This window comes from Salmo salar, chromosome 15 (assembly GCF_965601325.2).
Source record: "Salmo salar chromosome 15, fSalSal1, whole genome shotgun sequence".
In the NCBI taxonomy this organism is placed as follows: domain Eukaryota; kingdom Metazoa; phylum Chordata; class Actinopteri; order Salmoniformes; family Salmonidae; genus Salmo; species Salmo salar.
Window position 1 is genome coordinate 76,813,208 of NC_138305.1, and position 21,181 is coordinate 76,834,388.

General features: G+C 44.7%; 1 protein-coding gene across 1 annotated transcript in view; it reads left to right on the top strand.

Moving 5' to 3' along the window:
• Positions 1-18,741, top strand: part of prex1 (phosphatidylinositol-3,4,5-trisphosphate-dependent Rac exchange factor 1) — a 108,217-nt gene extending 89,476 nt beyond the window's left edge. The window contains exons 25-40 of the mRNA XM_045696038.2: positions 1,995-2,268; positions 2,983-3,189; positions 7,565-7,653; positions 8,033-8,115; positions 8,701-8,791; positions 9,030-9,158; positions 9,283-9,324; positions 10,398-10,615; positions 11,422-11,524; positions 12,775-12,918; positions 14,176-14,290; positions 14,621-14,687; positions 15,265-15,440; positions 15,713-15,815; positions 16,375-16,442; positions 16,590-18,741. Coding sequence (XP_045551994.1) covers positions 1,995-2,268; positions 2,983-3,189; positions 7,565-7,653; positions 8,033-8,115; positions 8,701-8,791; positions 9,030-9,158; positions 9,283-9,324; positions 10,398-10,615; positions 11,422-11,524; positions 12,775-12,918; positions 14,176-14,290; positions 14,621-14,687; positions 15,265-15,440; positions 15,713-15,815; positions 16,375-16,442; positions 16,590-16,632 — 1,952 coding nt within the window. The 3' untranslated portion in view covers positions 16,633-18,741. The remainder of the gene's footprint in view (positions 1-1,994; positions 2,269-2,982; positions 3,190-7,564; positions 7,654-8,032; positions 8,116-8,700; positions 8,792-9,029; positions 9,159-9,282; positions 9,325-10,397; positions 10,616-11,421; positions 11,525-12,774; positions 12,919-14,175; positions 14,291-14,620; positions 14,688-15,264; positions 15,441-15,712; positions 15,816-16,374; positions 16,443-16,589) is intronic.
• Positions 18,742-21,181: the final 2,440 nt, after the last annotated feature.

A 21,181-nucleotide genomic window follows, 5' to 3' on the forward strand; every position in this document is an offset into this window, starting at 1 on the left:
TCCTGACTGATGTCTTGAGATGTTGCTTCAATATATCCACATCATTTTCCTGCCTCATGATGCCATCTGTTTTGTGAAGTGCACCAGTCCCTCCAGCAGCAAAGCACCCCCACAACATGATGCTGCCACCCCGTGCTTCACGGTTGTGATGGTGTTCTTCGGCTTGCAAGCCTCCCCCTTTTTCCTCCAAACATAACGATGGTCATTATGGCCAAACCGTTCTATTTTTGTTTCATCAGACCAGACGACGTTTCTCCAAAAAGTACGATATTTGTCCCCATGTGCAGTTGCAGACCGTAGTCTGGCTTTTTATGGTGGTTTTGGAGCAGTGGCTTCTTCCTTGCTGAGCGGCCTTTCAGGTTATCGATATTGGACTCGTTTTACTGTAGATATAGATACTTTTGTACCGGTTTCCTCCAGCATCTTCACAAGGTCCTTTGCTGTTGTTCTGGGATGGATTTGCACTTTTTGCACCAAAGTACGTTCCTCTCTAGGGGACAGAACGCGTCTCCTTCCTGAGCGGTATGACGGCTGCGTGGTCCTATGGTGTTTATACTTGCGTACTATTGTTTGTACAGATGAACGTGGTACCTTCAGGCGTTTGGAAATTGCTCCCAAGGATGAACCAGACTTGTGGAGGTCTACAATTTGTTTTCTGAGGTCTTGGCTGATTTCTTTTGATTTTCCCATGATGTCAAGCAAAGAGGCACTGAGTTTGAAGGTAGGCCTTGAAATACATCCACAGGTACACCTCCAATTGACTCAAATGATGACAATTAGCCTATCAGAAGCTTCTAAAGCCATGACATCATTTTCTGGAATTTTACAAGCTGTTTAAAGGCACAGTCAATTTAGTGTATATAAACTTCTGACCCACTGGAGTGAAATAATCTGTCTGTAAACAATTGTTGGAAAAATGACTTGTGTCATGCACAAAGTAATGTCCTAACCAACTTGCCAAAACTATAGTTTGTTAACAAGAAATTTGTGGAGTGGTTGAAAAACGAGTTTTAATGACTCCAACCTAAGTGTATGTAAACTTCCGGCTTCAAATGTATGTATCTCTATGTTCCCATATGGTCCTCCAGTCTGTTTTGTCTCTCTGTGGTTTCAGTAGCCTGCCGTTTGGCCTGTCACCCGGCCACCGCTCCGTGCCGAGCCACAGAGACACTCAGACAGCCAGGGGAAGACGGGGGAGGAAGCTGCAACAGACAGCCAGCCGTCTGAGATAACCATTAGCATTGTTTCAACCTGTCTCTCGCAGCATGATTTGACAACTACTCTGCAGTTGTGTCGCGCCAAGACGTTGTCTTTTCAACATGTGCGAGACTTGGCAATTCCCCCAGCAACCGAGTTTAAAGTTTCTTTACCAGGCTAAACAATTCCGTTTTTTACAACTCCAAAGTGACGGTTTCATTGGCTTTGCGGTCAGAAATGCATGGACAAAATGTCTGCTTTTTTAGGGCATTTAGTAGCCTCAGAGTGCTCAGGGTTGAAATGTGCACAAAGTATAGGAGCTCCTCGACTTAATAGCCTATGCTATTATGTGCTAGCGTTACACCCTCAGGCTCCACGATCAGGACATAGAATTTTGAATTAGACCACAATACCAAATAACATTTGTTTTTTTTTAAATGACTTTTTGTCACGTTCTAGACATTTCTTCACGACTCGCAAGGCAGTAGAATGTACATAGAACAGCGATATATATATATATATTTAAGGCCCTTCATATAAAAGCACAGTTTTTGTCAAAATGATAGGCCATATATTCACTGGAGTGTTATTGTGTATGAAGGCTGAACATCTGGTGTAGATATGGGTCTCTGGAAGTGAGAGTTGATTGTCTCTCCTTCTCTCTCTCTCCCTCTCTCTTTCCCTTTCTTCCCTCCTCTATTTCTACCTCTGCTTTTCTGTGAAGTACAGCTTCTTTCACTTCATTTACCTTTCTTTACCTCTATTTATCTATATATTTATTTTCTCTCTCCCCACAGCTAACCTGAACCCAATGTCCCACACCCAGCACTGTGTGACAAGCATGGGCGCCCCGTCCTACAGCTGCAGCGGTCTGGGAGAGGAGGGGGAGTGGGACATCGAGGGCTCTGGAGAGGGCACTCCAGACAGGAGGCAGCAGGCCCACCGGGGGAAGGGTCTCAGCTTCCTGCTCAAACAGGAGGACATGGAGATCCAGGATGCATACATCCGCCTCTACAGCCGCCTTGACATCGCTGTCCGAGAGATGAGGCAATACGTCACCCAGATAGATGTGTAAGTACACATATGTGAAAATCCTCGCTTAGTACCTATGTCAGGGATCTCAAACTGGTGGCCTGCGAGCCAGATACGGCCCACGAACCGATATTATGCGGCCCAATATACTGTATGTATGAGTATCATTGCTAAATATCTGGATTGACGTGTACTATAAATACTATAGTTGAATTTCATTGTTCAACTTTACCCAAGGTACCCCAATAGTGTGAGTACCCAAATAATACACATGTAGGCACCCACAATGACTTGAGTGGATTTAGAATCGCCAAATTATATATCACCGTCGTTTATTTTTAGTTCCTGTAGTCTATTCGTTAACATTTTCCTCTGAAGATCTGTTATTATTCTGCATGAATATGGAAAGCTGGAAGGCCAAGATATTATGAAACCATTGTCCCCAGGCAGCCTTCCTGAGACCCAAGCCAAACCCCCTTTGTCTGACTGCCCTTTTTGCTTGTTTAATGTGGATACTTTGAAAACAGGGGAATTCGTCAATCCAAAACTGTTTATGGATTGGGCTAACAGGAACAGGCCGTGAAGCCACTACCCCATTGAAAGGAGGGAAAACCTTCTCTACTGTGTGTGTGCATATGTGTGTAAAAGATATGTGTGCGCATATAAATGCAATATATGTGAGTCCACATTATAAGAATATCTCTACTCTTAGTATTCATGTGTTTTCTCCTCTGTGACGGTCGATAACTGCAGCCTGCTGTCGTCCATCACGGAGCCCACCCAGCCGCAGGACAGCGAGCCCCCAGCCTACGAGGCCAGCCAGCCCCCCTCCGTGGCCCCTGAGGAGGGGGACCAGGAAAAGGCAGAGCACGGGGGCATCAAGAGGGTCTGCTTCAAGGTGACTGAGGAGGACCAGGAGGACTCGGGCCACGACACCATGAGCTACAGGGACTCCTACAGGTAAGATAAGATGAGATGAGAGTTGACATAAGATTCACTTTATTGTCCCTGAAGGGAAATTTGTCTTGGACATTTTAAGTTGGTGCTTCTTCCCAATCAAATGCATTTCAATCAATCAAATGTACATTATAGAGCACTTTTGTTTTTTACATCGGCAGTTGTCACAAAGTGCTTTACGGATACCTAGCCTAAAACCCCTAAGGGCAAGCAATGCAGAAGCACACAATACAAATCACCATAATACTAAAAGTAGTGCAATGGGTTAAAAGGAGGAGGAGGTGATGGAGATTACCCCTAACCATGTTTAGATATGTCTTCATCCACTGTAATGGTTGAGGTTAGTATTGGGGGTAGGATTATCTGATTCTATTTCTGTGGTGGGCAATTACCTTGTGGGTGAAAGACAAAGGAGAGGTGTCACTTATCCAATGTGAACTCACAACAGGGTCCGTCATTCCAATGCTACTCTGTTTCCCTTAGGCACTGATCTTGGATCAGCTCCCGAGTGGCGCAGCGGTATAAGGCACTGCGTCTCAGTGCTAGAGGCGTCACTACAGACCCTGGTTCGATTCCAGGCTGTATCACAACCGGCCGTGATTGGGCGGCGCACAATTGGCCCAGCGGCGTCCGGCTTTTGCCGCGGTAGGCCGTCATTGTAAATAAGAATTTGTTCTTAACTGACTTGCCTAGTTAAATAAATAAATCATTTGAAATACTCTGTTGGCGCAAATGAGAATGTGCTCTCAGTTTCACCATGGTAAAATAAACATAGAAAACTGAATGTATAGTAAAAAAAAAAAAAAATGGGTGTTTCCCAATTCCGTGAGCCAGCTTCATGTGAAACCAACAACAAAGATCTCCCTCTATTTTTATTTCTATTTCCCACTGTGATGGCATCGGGTTCCTTCCGACTCTCCCAATAGGTTCCAGATGTGGGGAGTCGAGTCACACATCAACAAAAAAATCAGGAATAAGGAATCGGGGAGCTCAACATGAAATGTATTCCGTGATCTTGGTGATGTCACTGTGCTACCTCCTCGCTAGCTTGAGTTCATTCAGATGGTTGTTGGCAGCGGTGGTAGTGTCATTCAGGCACCGGTCCACGGCCTCCGCCCACGGCCTCCGCCCACGGCCTCCGCCCACTACCACCCACTAAGAGCAGTGGTCGGCTCCTGGCGAGAGTGCAGTGTGTAATAGAGGCTAAATGAGTAGCTTGCGCTTCTCTCTCTCTCTCTCTGTCCAGTCTGTCATTACAACAAGAACAGCATAGCAACTCCTTCTAGCCAACAGCCACCCACAGTACAGGGTCTAGTGAGCTCCCTCAGGTTGCATCTGCAGTGACACCCTATTCCCTATACAGTCCACTACTTTTGGCCAGACCCTCATGGGTTCTGGCCAGAATAAGTGCACTACACTGAGTGTGCAAAACATTAGGAACTCTTTCCATGACAGAGACTGACCAGGTGAAAGCCATGGTCCCTTATTGGTGTCACTTGTTAACTCAGTGTAGATGAAGGGGAGGAGACAGGTTAAAGACGGATTTTTAAGCCTTTAGACAATTGAGACATGGATTGTGTACGTGTGCCATTCAGGGTGAATGGGCAAGACAAAATATTGAAGTGCCTTATAACAGATTACTGTAGTAGGCGCCAGGCACACCGGTTTGAGTGTGTCAAGAACTGCAACAGTGCTGGGTTTTTCATGCTCAACAGTTTCCTGTTTGTATCAAGAATGGTCCACCACCCAAAGGACATCCAACCAACTTGACACAATTGTGGGAAGCATTGGAGTCAACATGTAACGCTTTCAACACCTTGTTAGAGTCCATGCCCCGACGAATTGAGGCTGTTCTGAGGGCAAAAGGGCTGCAACTCAATGTTAGGAAGGTGTTCCTAATGTTTTGTACACTGTGTATATGAGTCTTTCCAAAAGTAGTGCACTACATAGGGAATAGGGTGCTAACCTCGTCCCCAGGCTATCGCACAGAAGAGGCTGGGAACAAGATTTGCATTTAGCTTGTTAGTAGAAATATATGGAGAGGGTGCTATAGGTTTGATACTGGATGGGATGTGTTGTCCGGCTGTCCAATGTGCTCTAGGACTGTGCGAGAAGCACTTTATAAATGCATGACGTTCATGATGATTGGAGAGAAAGACACAACGATAGGTGGGGAGAGATGAAGAGAGGCAGACAAAGAAGGAAGGATAGGGTAAGGTGAAGGTCAACAGCAAAAGAATTGGGGAGAGTCTTGGAGAGGAAAATAGAGAGAGAGGACACCACAGTGAAAAGACGGTGAGTGAAAGGAGGAGGAGAGGAATGAGCAGATGGATGGGTGGACGCAGACAGAGAAAGAGGTAATTGTACACTCACCACCAGTCTGGTTTGTTTGTCTCTCAGACAGTCAGTCTCGTCACATCTGGTGAGGGTGGGCCGCTCCAAACCTGCCACGAGATGCGACTAAATTTAGAACCCTCTCCCAGGAGAACTTGTGTGAGTGTGCCTGAGTGTGACCGTGTGCGTGGAGGAGAGAATCAAAGCCAAAGCCCTGGGTGTATTACGTAAAGGTTGGCACTTCAGTCCCAGTTTGTCGGGGATGATCCAGCATCCCATTTAGAGACACAATAAGACGCGTACAATGTCAGAGACAAGACTCTGACTCACTAAGAACTCCCTAAGCCAGGGATGGGCAACTTTGATGGGGATGGGAGCCCAAAATGCTGAACTCATCATGAGGGGCTGCAGTTGCCTGCGGGTCTGCGTACCCACATGTGCGTACCGAGACTGGGAATCTAGTCAGGATCGAGGGAAAGATGAACGGAGCAAAGTACAGTGAGATCCTTGATGAAAACCTGCTCCAGTGCACTTAGGACCTCAGACTGGGGCGAAGGTTCACCTTCCAACAGGACAAGCACACAGCCAAGACAACACAGTGTGTTCAGGACAAGTCTCTGAATGTCCATGACGCTTGTAGCGTCATACCCAATAAGACTCGAGGCTGTAATCGCTGCCAAAGGTGCTTCAACAAAGTACTGTGTAAAGGGTCTGAATACTTATGTAAATGTGATATTCCAGTTTATTTATTTTTGCAATGATTTTGAAAAACCTGTTTTTGCTTTGTTGTTATGGGGTATTGTGTATAGATTGAATAAGGCTGTAACGTAACAAAATGTGGAAAAAGTCAGGGGGTCTGAATATTTTCCCAATGTACTGTACTTTTGTATATGTAGTGTATCTTAGTGAGACTAACAATCAATGGGGGCCCCCCGGACGGTAATTCAACCATGATTACTATTTTTAGATAACTGTCCACCAATCCCAAAAAAGAATTAGCAGACAGAAAAATATTAGAATTTATTATTTTTTGTTTGTTTGTGGAAATTGATCCGAGGGCCTTCAAAAGGGGGGGGCCCGCGGGTTGCCCCTCCCTGCATTATGCTGGAGTTGCATCCAGTTCACATTGTGGCCCTGTTTTGTTGCCGAGCTGGATGATTATAGGAATGCAAAACAAATCGATTATTTTAACGGGAAGCACGATGACAATGCTACTTCTGTCTCCTTAAGTTCGTATGATTCCGCATTTATATCGTAACGCCAAGACGTACACAGAAAACATTCACAAGAGTAGCTGTGTAATCTGCAATTTGCACACAGTAAATCTTCTCTGCGCTCACACTAATCATCTTTTTAAGGCCATACGTTGAAAATATCCAGCAAAGCCATAAAAAGCCATCCAAAGGCGTTTTAAGGCAAGATGAGACACATATCTAGCTATTAAAATGCATTGAAAATGTAGGGGTAATAGGAAGAGAATAAATCTTCAGCATTTAAAGGCGTAGTTCAGTGAATGTACATATGTTTTTCCTTACCATAAGGACAAGGAGTGACAGCAATCCACTCTTTGGTTTTGTTAAACTAGCCACTGACAACAAATGGAAACAAATTTCTAAATGTATATGTTTTTCGAACTAACCCTTTAAGGCAAAACTATATGTTAAATCTTTTGGGATGGTGGAGGCATCTCCTTTAATGTTTAACTATCATTTTTACTTCAACTTACCTGGTGTTTATTAATCAAATTCTTGTTTGGCACATTGGTGTAGCCACACGTTACAACAGTTCGGTGGAATGCATTTTAGTCACGCCAATGAAGTAAGATGATGTTGTTGTTTGTGAGAAGCATTTGATTACTGCTGTCTCTGACTATATATTTCATACAGTCAGTCGGATTATTTGACTGGATAATTACAAGACAGACTCCACATTTGAATTGTTATTTTTTCTGTAGGGAATGAACTCTGGTTTGTTATTCAACCCCCGTGTCTCTCTCTCTGTGTCTCTCTCTGTGTGTATGAACTCCTGTCTGTGTGTGTTGCAGTGAATGTAACAGTAACAGGGATTCCGTCCTGTCATACACAAGTGTGCGTAGCAACAGCTCTTACCTGGGGAGTGACGAGATGGGTTCAGGTAAGAAACAGTTCATGAAGACTAGACTAAGATGTTCATACCCCTCGAGCATTAAAGATGCCACATTGGTTTGCCTTATGTGGGAGAATGTTCAGAATCTCCTTGTAAATGGTGTCCAGTTGATTCTTTTATTTATTTTTCTTTCGGTCTTTTTCTTTCTTTCCTTCCTTCCTTCCTTCTATCTTTCGTTCCTTCCTTCTTTCTTTCTTTCTTTCTTTCTTTCTTTCTTTCTTTCTTTCTTTCTTTCTTTCTTTCTTTCTTTCTTTCTTTCTTTCTTTCTTTCTTTCTTTCTTTCTTTCTTTCTTTCTTTCTTTCTTTCTTTCTTTCTTTCTTTCTTTCTTTCTTTCTTTCTTTCTTTCTTTCTTTCTTTCTTTCTCAGGTGATGAGCTGCCCTGTGACATGAGGATTCCCTCAGACAAGCAGGACAAGCTGCATGGCTGTCTGGAGCACCTTTTCAACCAGGTGCACAGTCTTTCCCACTATCCTCTGTGCGATCAGCTTCAATGGCTTTGCCAACCCACATCTCACTCAGTTTTTGTATGCCATGCTTTTAATGGTTAACATGGTGTTGTGTGTAATGTAAACACTGCTTGGCACTAATACCATACACATACATGCGCACACACACTTACACAGATGTTCTCTCTCTCTCACACACGTACTCGCTTTCTCTCTCTCTCTCGCTCTCTCTCTCTCACTCTCTCTCTCTCTCTCTCTCTCTCTCTCTCTCTCTCTCTCTCTCTCTCTCTCTCTCTCTCGCACACACACACAGCTTTTCCATTAGCCCTCAGAAACATTTGGCACAGATCATGTTTATCGTAATCAGTAGTAGTAATCATCTGCAGCACTTTGTTTTGCAATCTCTCTCCTCTCTTTGTCATCTTCCTCGCATCTCCTCTTACACATCTCATGCCCTTTGACCTCTCCCATACTCCCTGAGGGACACGACCATTTTGGCTACCGTCAATTACCTGGGCCCCAGTTTCCTGTTGTTGTTGAGGGACTGAGGCCAGACTCTGTCTGACTGGTTGTGACTGTCGTCTGCAGGTGGATTCCATCAATAGCCTGCTCAAAGGGCCCGTCATGACCAAGGCCTGCGAGGAAACCAAGCACTTTCACCCCGACCACACTCAGCCAGGTACCCACTACATTTAGTGTGTGTGAGTGTGTAAGGTATGCCTGAGTGCGTGTTTGTTTAGAGAGAGAGAGACTTGTCTGGGTATCACTGAGGGGTGTGTGTGTGTGTGTGTGTGTGTGTGTGTGTGTGTGTGTGTGTGTGTGTGTGTGTGTAATGGTGTTATACTGAAGAATTGTCCTACAATTTTATATTGCTAATTCATTGACTAAATCATTGACACGTCATGTTTTCTGAACAGAGTTCCGTCACACTGAGGATTGGACGGTACGCTGTCGCTACATCATTCACAAAAACATCCAGGAGGACCCTTGGAACCTGCCCAGCTCCATCAAGACACTGGTGGAGAGCCTACAGAGATTTGTGGATGGTCAGTAGAAAACGCACACGCACCATAAGCACACATGTAACACAGGCATCACACACACAAACGCATAGCTACAGCAGAAACACATGCGTATCACTTAGGTAATAAAATCCTCATTTTTCTGTAGATGGGAAGAACCAGCTGCTTCTGGCCCTGCTCAAATGTACAGGTAAGCCTTATGTCAGCCTTATCTGTGTGTGTATGTGTGTGTGTGTGTGTGTGTTCCCTTTGAAGTGTGCTGTGCCATATGGCAGTTTTTAATGGTCCCGTCCTCATGAATGAGTCAGTGTGAGAGCAGATTGTAAACCCCCCTGGCTATGTTTGATTAGAGTTTACAGACCACTCTGAGGTCAGTCGGGTTGATGGTAAGAACGGTTGATTAGAGTTTACAGACCACTCTGAGGTCAGTCGGGTTGATGGTAAGAACGGTTGATTAGAGTTTACAGACCACTCTGAGGCCAGTTGGGTTGATGGTAAGAACGGTTGATTAGAGTTTACAGACCACTCTGAGGTCAGTCGGGTTGATGGTAAGAACGGTTGATTAGAGTTTACAGACCACTCTGAGGTCAGTCGGGTTGATGGTAAGAACGGTTGATTAGAGTTTACAGACCACTCTGAGGCCAGTTGGGTTGATGGTAAGAACGGTTGATTAGAGTTTACAGACCACTCTGAGGTCAGTCGGGTTGATGGTAAGAACGGTTGTCAAAAGCCTGTCAACCGCCCGTCTCGCGCTCTCTTTCCCCTTTTTTTTCCCCTTCCCACCTCTCTCTCACTCTAGAATGTTCTTTTTTAATTACTCCCTTCCTCTTACCTCTCTTCCACCGACCTATCTCTCACCTCTTTCCATTATTCTCCTCTGTGCTCCTCCCTCTAGTCACTAGGAAAATACCCTGTATAGTGTTTGTACGTTGCTGATTTTGTAAATGTCTTGTAAGAAGTTAGTAAAGCAAATTTCTCTGAAAATAAGATGCTTATCTTATTTTCCCCTTCCCCCCGAGTGGCGCAGCGGTCTAAGGCACTGCATCTCAGTGCTAGAGGCGTCAGTACAGAACCTGGTTAGATTCCAGGCTGTATCACAACCGGCCGTAATTGGGGATCCCATAGGGCGGCGCACAATTGGCCCAGCGTCGTCTGGGTTAGGGTTTGGCCGGAGTAGGCCGTCATTGTAAATAAGAATTTGTTCTTAACTGACTTGCCTAGTTAAGTAAAGGTTAAAAAAACAAATCCTCCTCCCCACCCCAGACACGGCTCTGCAGCTGCGGCGGGACGTGATCTTCTGCCAGAGCGCGGCGGGTGCCGTGTGCACGCTGGCCGAGCAGCTCCTGGCGGCACTGCGTGCACGCTTCAACAACGCCGGCGAGTACGAGGAGGACAGCAAGGAGACGAGCCGCAAGTGGCTGGAACAGGCGGCCGCCATTGGCGTGCTGCTCAACTTCCAGGCCTCACTGGCACCCCACGTGGTAAGAGACGGATACCGTAAAGCAGGGCTCCTCAACCCTGTTCCTGGAGAGCTACCGTCTTGTAGGTTTTCGCTTCTACCCTGATCTAGCGCACCTGGTTCTAATGGCTAGCTGGTTGATAAGCTGAAACTGGGGTTGGAGTGATGACCTACAGGAGGGTAGCACTACAGGAACAGGGCTGTCGAGCCCTGCTGCTTAAACAAACACTTTAAACCTTTACTGATGTGATTTATTTGCCTTTGGAAAATCAGCAGACTTGGGTCATAATAGTTGAGTTGTGCTTGATTACATTTAACCAATAATATGAAACCGTTTCATATCTATTCGAACTTTTGTATTACTCCATTGAGGTCAAAATACCCATTTTTTCATAGATGTTTTATCTCCAGTAAAAACATTTTTTAAAAAGACACATTAAAAACAAAATTCAAAACGCCAATAGAGCAATGTCCCATAGGCATACAAACACCAATGTAGAGATGTCTAGCCATCTAGGAATCATCAATAGAATAGTATAAGGGTTTAACTATAATGGCTCTGTACTGTGTTGATCCAGAAAGAAGGGTGCCATTGACTGAGTACTCTTTCCACACTCCGCTGTCTCCATTGGCTGCTAAGTCCCCGGCTCATATTCACTAAGAGTCTGAGTGCTGATCTAGGATCAGGTCCCCACTGTCCGTACAATCGTCTTTATTATAATCTAAAAGGAAAAACTGATTCTATATCAACACTCCTAATCTGAGACGCTTTGTGAATACGGCCCCTGGCCTGTTAGCTGAGCTTTTTGGTTTCTCTCTACTGTGTAGAAGGAGGAGAGGACGATGCTGGAGGATACCAAGGCGGCCCTGTTGGACCTGGACAAAGTCACTGTGTTCTTCCGCCAGCTGGAGGATGAATGCCTGGTCGCAAGTAAGTAGACCCTTTCCCATAGCAACCACATATTTTCTTAGCAACGGTGGCCAGTCGACGGAGTTGTAAAGTGGTGTTTACGTGTGGCGGTTGGACACACACCTTGGATGTCAACCACAACAAAGGGCTTTGTTACCGTAGACCCAGAGTTTTTTCCCCGTCATACAATTGCAGCTTAATTTCAATGAAACACCTCGGTCAAACCCAGCTTCGCTGAAAGACTTGTACTTTCCAGTCTGTTCCTTTTCAAGGACCGCAATATGGTGAGCCGAGATTGCTGCTTTAAGCAAGCACATCAGTTGCATTTCACATTTTGGGGGAGAAAGCCGCGGATTAACCAGGGATGTACTATTCTAGGTTACTGCTCAGCAGTAAGAATAACGGTATACACACACACACACCCCTTCCTCCCTCCTTTAAAAACCTTTTTACACTGAAATCGCTTTTTGGAAAACATTCCCACTTCAGCAGAATGGCGCGGCCTAGCTAACTACTGTAGCGCGGTGCAGCGGCCGTTGCTTAGGCAGTCAGTCTGTTTGTGGCTGCGAGCTCGTCTGACGGTATTGATTTGATAAAAGCCTGTTCAGCAAGCCCCCCCCCCCCCCCCCCCCCCCCCCATACTATAGGTTAATCAGAGCCATGTGTAAAGCATTACAGAGAGGAAGGGTTAATCTAAACCATCACACTCAATCCAAAAGGATTATGGGTAGATGGTCTTCAGGAGGCAATGTGCTGACCTCACAGGGGGGTTGTGTTGTTCTTAGGGTTTCCCCCATAGCTTTGGATGGTGTTGGCGGGCCACTGAAGCAAGAATCCATACCGATGCCGCCTATGTCTGATTAACTACAAACCCATCGAATGAAATATGTAATGGATCGGTGGATGTTGCCGAGTATAGAATGCAGAGTACGAATGTTGTATTCGTGTAACGGGATTTAAATGCAACATTCTGATCGCTGTTATCTGTAAGTAAATCGTCGTGCAACGTCAATCAGCGGTCCAGTGTGTACTAGTCACCTCATGCCTAAGTGAAGGGAAAAGCAACCAGGGCCCGTATTTATCAAGCGTCTAAGAGTAGGTGTGCTGATCTAGGATCAGCTCCTCCCTGTCCATAATAATCGGCTTCTGTTATGATCTAAAGGGCCAAACTGATCAGCGCTCTGCCTTTTTAGACGGTTAATAAATACAGGCACAGAACTCTATGAACTCATTTAACATTAAGCCAAACTAAGCTGTGTTGTGTTCCCCAGACACGCCGGTGTGTTACCACGTGGAGGGCAGCCGGCAGGCCCTAAAGGTCACCCTGTATCTGGACAGCTGCCACTTCAGTGAGCTCCCCACGCGCTTGCAGAACGGGGGCAGCCTCAAACTGCACACCGTGCTCTTCACCAGGGGTGAGTAGGAACAGCCCTCTAGTCTACCTCCACGCAAAGCTGGCTGAACTCAATTGAGTCGACTCGAGTCAAATCATCACCGAATCAAAGTTAGCTGAATTCATCTGAGTGCAGTTGGATTGTCATCAAATCCTAATTGAATCACAGGTCGCTGAATTGAATTGAGTCGAGTCAAGTCAAATGGCATTGGATGGAATTTGATGAAATGCACTAAGCAAATGTTAAGGAAATATGTTGCAGGTTAACAAATACACAGATCTTCACAATGCAGAGGCATTTACCCCATCAATTTGCTATCATCTTGAATATGCACACAGAGTTGCAGATACAGTAGAAATTAGATGTATAGAACAATTTCTTCATATATTCACCTGTAACGTTCCGGAGAAGTCCTGCCAACCTCTCGGTCTACACAATGATCATGTCTGCATCCAAAATGAGCACAAAAGTAATCTACCGTATAGGGAATAGGGGGCTGTTTGGGATTTAGCCCCATATATATATAATAATTTACAGTACATTAACAGAGGGCATTGAATCAGTATCTCTTAATCCCGTTCTCCTAACTGATTAGGTGCTAAACGCCAGCGTGAAAGTGGCTATAGAGTTTCACCAACAAAATACTAATTCTAGAGGATTTGCTCTATATTTACCATTTACGTTGTCGTAACTACCATTTGAATAACGGACTGTGTAAGTATAACCGGGAAATGTATTCTGTGCTTATCTAGCCACTCCCCCTCTATTCTTTCACTGCGACGCTCTTTCGACCTGCACCGGGTCAGTATATGTGGCTGGAATTATGCTTGATTCCCTGTGCTAGGGAACCATTCATTTTCCATACACGTGCCAATTGGGACAATAACCCTGTAGGGAAGGCTCACATTGTTAAGTGGCTGCCTCAAAGAAGAAGCCTGTGATGAAATGTGATACTGTACTGCAGTCAGAGAACTAGGAATAAACGGTCTGTTAGCCCCACCTACAGGCCGCTTCTATGGAATACAGTTGTTGAATTAAATACAGATTCACTTGTCAGAGACAGACTTTAGTAGAGCTGTCACTTTCAGGTGTGAAATATTATCGATGTGTAGGTCACAATGTGGTTACTTGTCCCACATACACGCAAACCTGCTGAGCGCGGGTCATAGAATGTGAGCGCGGGTCATAGAATGTGAGCGCGGGTCATAGAATCTACGTTTATGTGTGGGTGGGTGGGTGTACTGTGTTGTTAATGTGTTACCTCTGTCCCATGGTCAGCCCTGGAGAGGCCAGAGGGAGTGTCCCAACAGGACTGTGTGTCCATGGAGGAGTTCCAGCAGCGCACCAACGCCGTCTCACTCGAGAAGGTTAAAGCCTACTACCGAAAACTCAGGTAGAAATCTACACACTTTGTATACAGTCATATTCATTGTACTACCCACTTACATAGTCAAACCCAGGTTGTCACCTACACACCTGACATATGGTAATATGTATTGTACTACCCACCACTGTATTGTACTACCCACCACTGTATTGTACTACCCACCACTGTATTGTACTACCTACAAAGTTTATTCCTATGCTGATTTAGTTTGGCTACTGTATTAGCTGTAGAAATGGACTTTTGTCTGAAGTTTTTACAGAGTAAATAGACTATCAACAGGTCATTTAATTGGTCAATAGTGTTCATATTGAATGATAACTCATTGTGTTCTAACAGGGCTTTTTACCTGGAGAAGTCAAATCTACCCACTGACTCTAACACCACGGCTATGAAGATAGACCAGGTAAACAGAAATCAAAATGGCTCTCTGTTTACAAACAAGCTCAAGGGCAATACTTATTTATTTAAAAAAATGTATTACCCTTTTTCTCCCCAATTTTGCGGTATCCAATTGGTAGTTACAGTTTTGTCTCATCGCTGCAACTCCCATATGGACACGGGAGAGGCGAAGGTTGAGAGCTGTGCGTCCTCTGAAACACAACCCAACCAAGCCGCACTGCTTCTTGACACAATGCCCACTTAACCCAGCCACACCAATGTGTCGGAGGAAACACCGTACACACCTGGCGACCGTGTCAGCGTGCACTGCGCCCGGCCCGCCACAGGACATCCCTGCCGGCCAAACCCTCTCCTAACCCGGACGACGCTGGGCCAAAAGTGCGCCGCTCCATGGGTCTCCCGGTCGCGGCTGGCTGCAAAAGAGCCTGGATTCGAACCCAGAATCTCTAGTGGCACAGCTAGCACTGCGATGCAGTGCCTTAGACCACTGCGCCACTCGGGAGGCCCAGGGGCAGTACTTTGAAAGGAAAGTTGGAGTACACCTTTAAGATTTTAACCCCTAAACCCCTGTCCCCCCCCAGCTCCTACGACCCCTCAACACCCTGGATGACCTATGTCGCCTGATGCACTCGTACCTGAATGTGCGTCCCAACGCAGCGGGCCACCTGTCGGGCGTCAGCGTGCTCTGTGTGTCCTCGGAGCTGTGCAACCGCCTGGGCGCCTGCCACATCACCATGTGTGCCACCGGCATGCAAAGGTCAGTCATTTGAACTTGAAAGTGACGCATAAGGGCTGACAGTTTACGTGTCAACTTGAGCAAACACTCATGAATATCTATGCATTGCTGTGTCGGATGTATTGCTTAAACATGCATTATGCAACATATGCCTTACCCACTTCAAAACGGTGTATTTTCAACCCCTTCTCCTATTAGCCTCCACACAGCAGCCTTTACATAACACTGTACTCTCATGACACATAGTTAAAACACCGTTGACCTCCTAACCTCTGACCTTTTGTGTTGAGTAGGTGCACCCTGAGCGTGACCCTGGAGCAGGCCATGATCCTGGCGCGGAACCACAGCCTCATGCCCCGCTGCATCATGCAGACCATGGACATCATGAGGAAACAGGTGCCCTAAACACACCCTTCAGCGCTTTACATCCTTAGCAACAGATCTCGGACCTGGGTTGTATTCGTTAGGGCACAACGTAACAAAACATTTTGCAATGGAAACTGAATGTTTCTTATAGGACAAATTCAGGTAGTCCCTCCCTGTTTCAGTCCGTTTTCTTCCATTTCGTGCATAATAATTACAACCCAGATCTCTCTCTATCCCCTTGCTAATCTTTAATGGAAACTGAACATGAAAGGAGGCAACTTCCACCTACTGTATACCATAGCCTTACCAAGCAGTACCGAAGTGGCAAACAAGACTTCACTTTTAACCTTGGTTAATTCTAAAACATTCACTACATACGATGCAGTGGAACGGGTCCATTTAGTTTACACATAGTCGTTTTTCACCAATAAGTGTGGGTCGTTCTTAACCTAATGGCATTAAGTAGGAATACAACTTTAGGTACGCTGTCTGAGCAGATAGATGATTTGGGTACAGTAGCTAGAACTATGTGGGCACTTGTCCTCAGTCTAAATATGTAAACATTGTCTCACCCTCTCTTCTCTGATAGGGCACCAGGGTAGAGATCTCGGCTAAAAACCTGAAAGTGATGGACCAGATGCCACCCGCAGCCCCAAGGTACAGACAATAGTTACAAAGTAGTTTGAAAGTACTAACCTGGTTCCAGATCTGTTTGTGCTGTAGGGTTCGACAGCACAAACGGGTCTGAAAGCAGGCTACGCTAAGTCCAGATCTTAATTTCTTATTTTTCCTCCTTTCCCACAGGCTCTTCAAGTTGTGTCTACCACCACAAGACGGAGATCTATAAAAGAAAGGGGTGCTGTGTTTTTATTCCTAGTAGAGCAATTTATTTTGTATTAGCAATATACTGAAGCCTCGGTGACTAGAGATCATGGATGAATGGGTAAGGTAGAATGGGGCAGGAGGGTAAACAGGGAGCTCTCTGCTCTGCTCTCCCATCCAGGAGTCATAGACATAAGGCCAAACCCTTGTGTGGTACCCCCCACCCCCCCAACCATGTCCCCGAATGGAACATTCCAGCACAGAAACATCAAGAGTCTGGATCCCACAGGGTCCGTGGTGTCCTGTATAGCACCCCCCCCCCCCCCAACGAACCCCTCCTCTGTGACATGACCTCACTGCCTCCCCGTCACTGACCTGGTAACCCATTGTTGGGAACCTAGAGAGGAGTGTGGGGATGGTGACATCAGACAAGACATGACCTAACAAAAATATGTCCGCCACCACGACAATGCTCACACCGGGCTATTATTAACTGGATTAACGCAAAAACCGCTTGTAGCAGACCTTCTTCTTTATCCACTTTGCCTTGGACTGCAACACCAGTGTGTGGTATCTCCGTCAGACAGCGTGTCTGGTATTGTAGCTAGGAACAGGAGGCACTGCATCAAGGAGGAGAGAAGGGTGAAATGATAGGGATGGATGGAAAGATGGATGGTATGGGCTGCCCTTTGCCTTAGCCCCCCTTGCATGCGGCGAATGTGCAATTACTGTAGGCTAGTGTGAGTACTGTATTACTGCACTATGAAGCATAGTGATTTATTGTATTACTCAATAATATCAGGTATTCAAGAATTGAAAGCATTCCAGCCTACGCATCATACAGTATTTAATGGAGCAATGGCATGCCATGTTTTTTTTAAAGAACTCCTCATCTATTTTTTTATGTTTTGATTTTGTCTTTGTCATTTCCTCGGGAGTTTGATCTGTTGACAAGTGTTAAAATGCAGGGAGTTTTGTTAAAAATGAATAGGAAGGAGAGTTTTAATCTGAGTCGGGGAAACAAGCTAACTTTATCTAATCTCAGAGTTTTTTTTTGTGTTTTCCAATCTGCATCCCGAGTCAACAGGTTGGAATTTTTTAAGCCTTTTAAAGTATTAATATATATTCAGTAATATTAATAGTGGGAGATTGCCTCCTGTTGACCCAGCCAACTCACAAGACCTCTTTGCGATTTGATTTTAATGTTTCGATGTTTAAATGAGCACAAGGACTCATCCAATTACTCTGAAGTGTTAGCACAAAGTACTGTAAACCGTCCCGAGGATGACGACAACAAAGGGATCAGTGAAGTTAACTCTTGATAAACAGTAGCATTATTTTATTGAAGATGTTATATTTCTTGTACATACTTACTGTAACCAATGTCTGTGTCGGAGAAAATAGAATATGGTCTATATCTATGCCATTGGCAGCAGAGTTAATGCTATAATTTAAATGTGATTATTTTTATGGACATAATATAGTATGTAAAACGTTTGACCTTTTTGGGGTATTCATATTGTACATTTGGACAGGGCCGAATTTTGGTGTCGCGTATATATCCACACTGACGACGTTGTTGACCGTTAAAATGGCTCCACTTTCGTTTTAGCTTGGTTTGTATCTGTGTCGAGATGCTGCACTCTGACTAGTTGCTCTCAGCCCTTGTTATTTATTTAGAAGCTCTTGTCAGGTCCCAGTTGAGGAGGGTCATATTCATTAGGCACCAAATGTGTAAAAAATATGGCACCCAATGTTGAAAAAAATAAGTAAGTAAAACAGGAAGGGACTACCTGGACTTGTCCAATTCGAAACGCTTACTTTTGTTTTCTGTTGCAAAACATTTATTTTTTTATGTTTTCTGAACACACCCAGGTTTAAATTCTCTTTTTTTGGTGTTGGCATAGCTATCATTAAGTGATCAATTATTAAATTGTTCCACTCTTACCAGTTCACCTATTGATAGAAATGTAACATTTACTTGTTTTAATTTCTCATCGCTGTACATACTTTATTTGCAATTTTATGTTGCCTGAAAATAATTGTACAAATACATTTTTGAATATTTCTTTCTAAAAGTACCATTGTAAATTGAACTTTAACAAGCTAGTAAAATAAAATGCTATTCACAAAACATTGTTGTATTCTAAGAAGTATTGAGGTACCCACACAGTTTCTTAATTCCAGGGAAATACATTGATACTATATATGACTGTAAAAATAAGTGTTACCCCAAAATGTGACCCACCTTTCTGTTAAGCTGACTTTTTTTCTTAGGGGACCCTCCCAAGAACACCTTCAGGCTCCATAATCATGGAGTCCACCACTTATTGCATTTAAACCAGTTGTGTGAGTGAAGGTCCATCATTGGCTTACAGGCCAGGTGTAGGTGGTGGTTTAGTAGTGGGTGCACCATGGTGGTTGTGGTTGATTGTGTTCTAATTCCTACTCTGTGGTCTCGCCCTGGTGTTTATGATGATGATGATGATGGAAATATAGACACGTACACACAGAGAGACACCGTCACATCTTCACTCTTGCATATGTGTAAGATTCTGTTTTGGATCAATCCTCTTGAATGATGTGAAATGGAAACACGGATGCCATGTTGGGTTGCTTTGTACAGTCGTGGCCAAAAGTTTTGAGAATGACACAAATATGAATTTTCACAAAGTCTGCTGCCGCAGTGTCTAGATATTTTTGTCAGATGTTACTATGGAATACTGAAGTATAACTACAAGAATTTCATAAGTGTCAAAGGCTTTTATTGACAACTACATGAAGTTGATGCAAAAAGCCAATATTTGCAGTGTTGACCCGTCTTTTTCAAGACCTCTGCAATTCGCCCTGGCATGCTGTCAATTAAGTTCTGGGCCACATCCTGACTGATGGCAGCACATTCTTGCATAATCAATGCATGGAGTTTGTCAGAATTTGTGGGGTTTTGTTTGTCCACCCGCCTCTTGAATATTGACCACAAGTTCTCAATGGGATTAAGATCTGGGGAGTTTCCTGGCCATGGACCCAAAATATCGATGTTTGTTCCCCGAGCCATTTAGTTATCACTTTTGCCTTATGGCAAGGTGCTCCATCATGCTGGAAAAGACATTGTTCGTCACCAAACTGTTCCTGGATGGTTGGGAGAAGTTGGTACCATTCTTTATTCATGGCTGTGTTCTTAGACAAAATTGTGAGTGAGCCCACTCCCTTGGCTGAGAAGCAACCCCACACATGAATGGTCTCAGGATGCTTTACTGTTGGCATGACACAGGACTGATGGTAGCGCTCACCTTGTCTTCTCCGGACAAGCTTTTATCCGGATGCCCCAAACAATCGGAAAGGGGATTCGTCAGAGAAATGACTTTACCCCAGCCCTCAGCAGTCCAATCCCTGTACCTTTTGCAGAATATCAGTCTGTCCATGATGTTTTTCCTGGAGAGAAGTGGCTTCTTTGCTGCCCTTCTTGACACCAGGCCATCCTCCAAAAGTCTTCGCCTCACTGTGCGTGCAGATCCCCCTGTGCGTGCCCCGATCCCACAGCTGAATCAACTTTAGGATACGGTCATGGCGCTTGCTGGACTTTCTTGGGTGCCCTGAAGCCTTCTTCACAACAATTGAACCGCTCTCCTTGAAGTTCTTGATGATCCGATAAATGGTTGATTTAGGTGCAATCTTACTGGCAGCAATATCCTTGCCTGTGAAGCCATTTTTGTGCAAAGCAATGATGACACGCGTGTTTCCTTGCAGGTAACCATGGATGACAGAGGAAGAACAATGATTCCAAGCACCACCATCCTTTTGAAGCTTCCAGTCTGTTATTCGTACTCAATCAGCATGACAGAGTGATCTCCAGCCTTGTCCTCGTCAACACTCACACCTGTGTTAACGAGAGAATCACTGACATGATGTCAGCTAGTCCTTTTGTGGCAGGGCTGAAATGCAGTGGAAATGTTTTTGGGGGATTCAGTTCCTTTGCATGGCAAAGAGGGACTTTGCAATTCATCTGATTGCTCTTCATAACATTCTGGAGTATATGTAAATTGCCATCATACAAACTGAGGCAGCAGACTTTGTGAAAATTAATATTTGTGTCATTCTCAAAACTTTTGGCCACGCCTGTACATTGATTTTACACAGCCATTTTCTATCTGAGGGAAGTCTAATTGCTCTCTGTCCAACTGCCCCTATCACCACTTCTACCATCAGGCCTGTCTCTAGAAGGCTTCCAGTCTTCCATACAGGGGCCCTCCTAGACTTAACTTAATAAGATATTCAGGGAAGGGAGCCTTATTGCTGTAGCATGTATCCGTTACGCCCAATCCCAACTGTGAACATGACAGGGAAGCAACATACAGGATGATTAGGTTTGTTTCCATTATCTTGACTAAGGAAGACTTTGCATTACCTGTGTGCAAGATATAATGAAAGCCTGAGGCTACGCTCTCCCCTGTCATAACTTGAAGGGAGTGTTGACTGAGGAGAAATACTTGAATGATGGCAAAGAGGGATATTGGAATGAATCATTTTAGAATTTCTTAACAATCCATTGAGGCCTCTGTACTTGCGTACAGGAA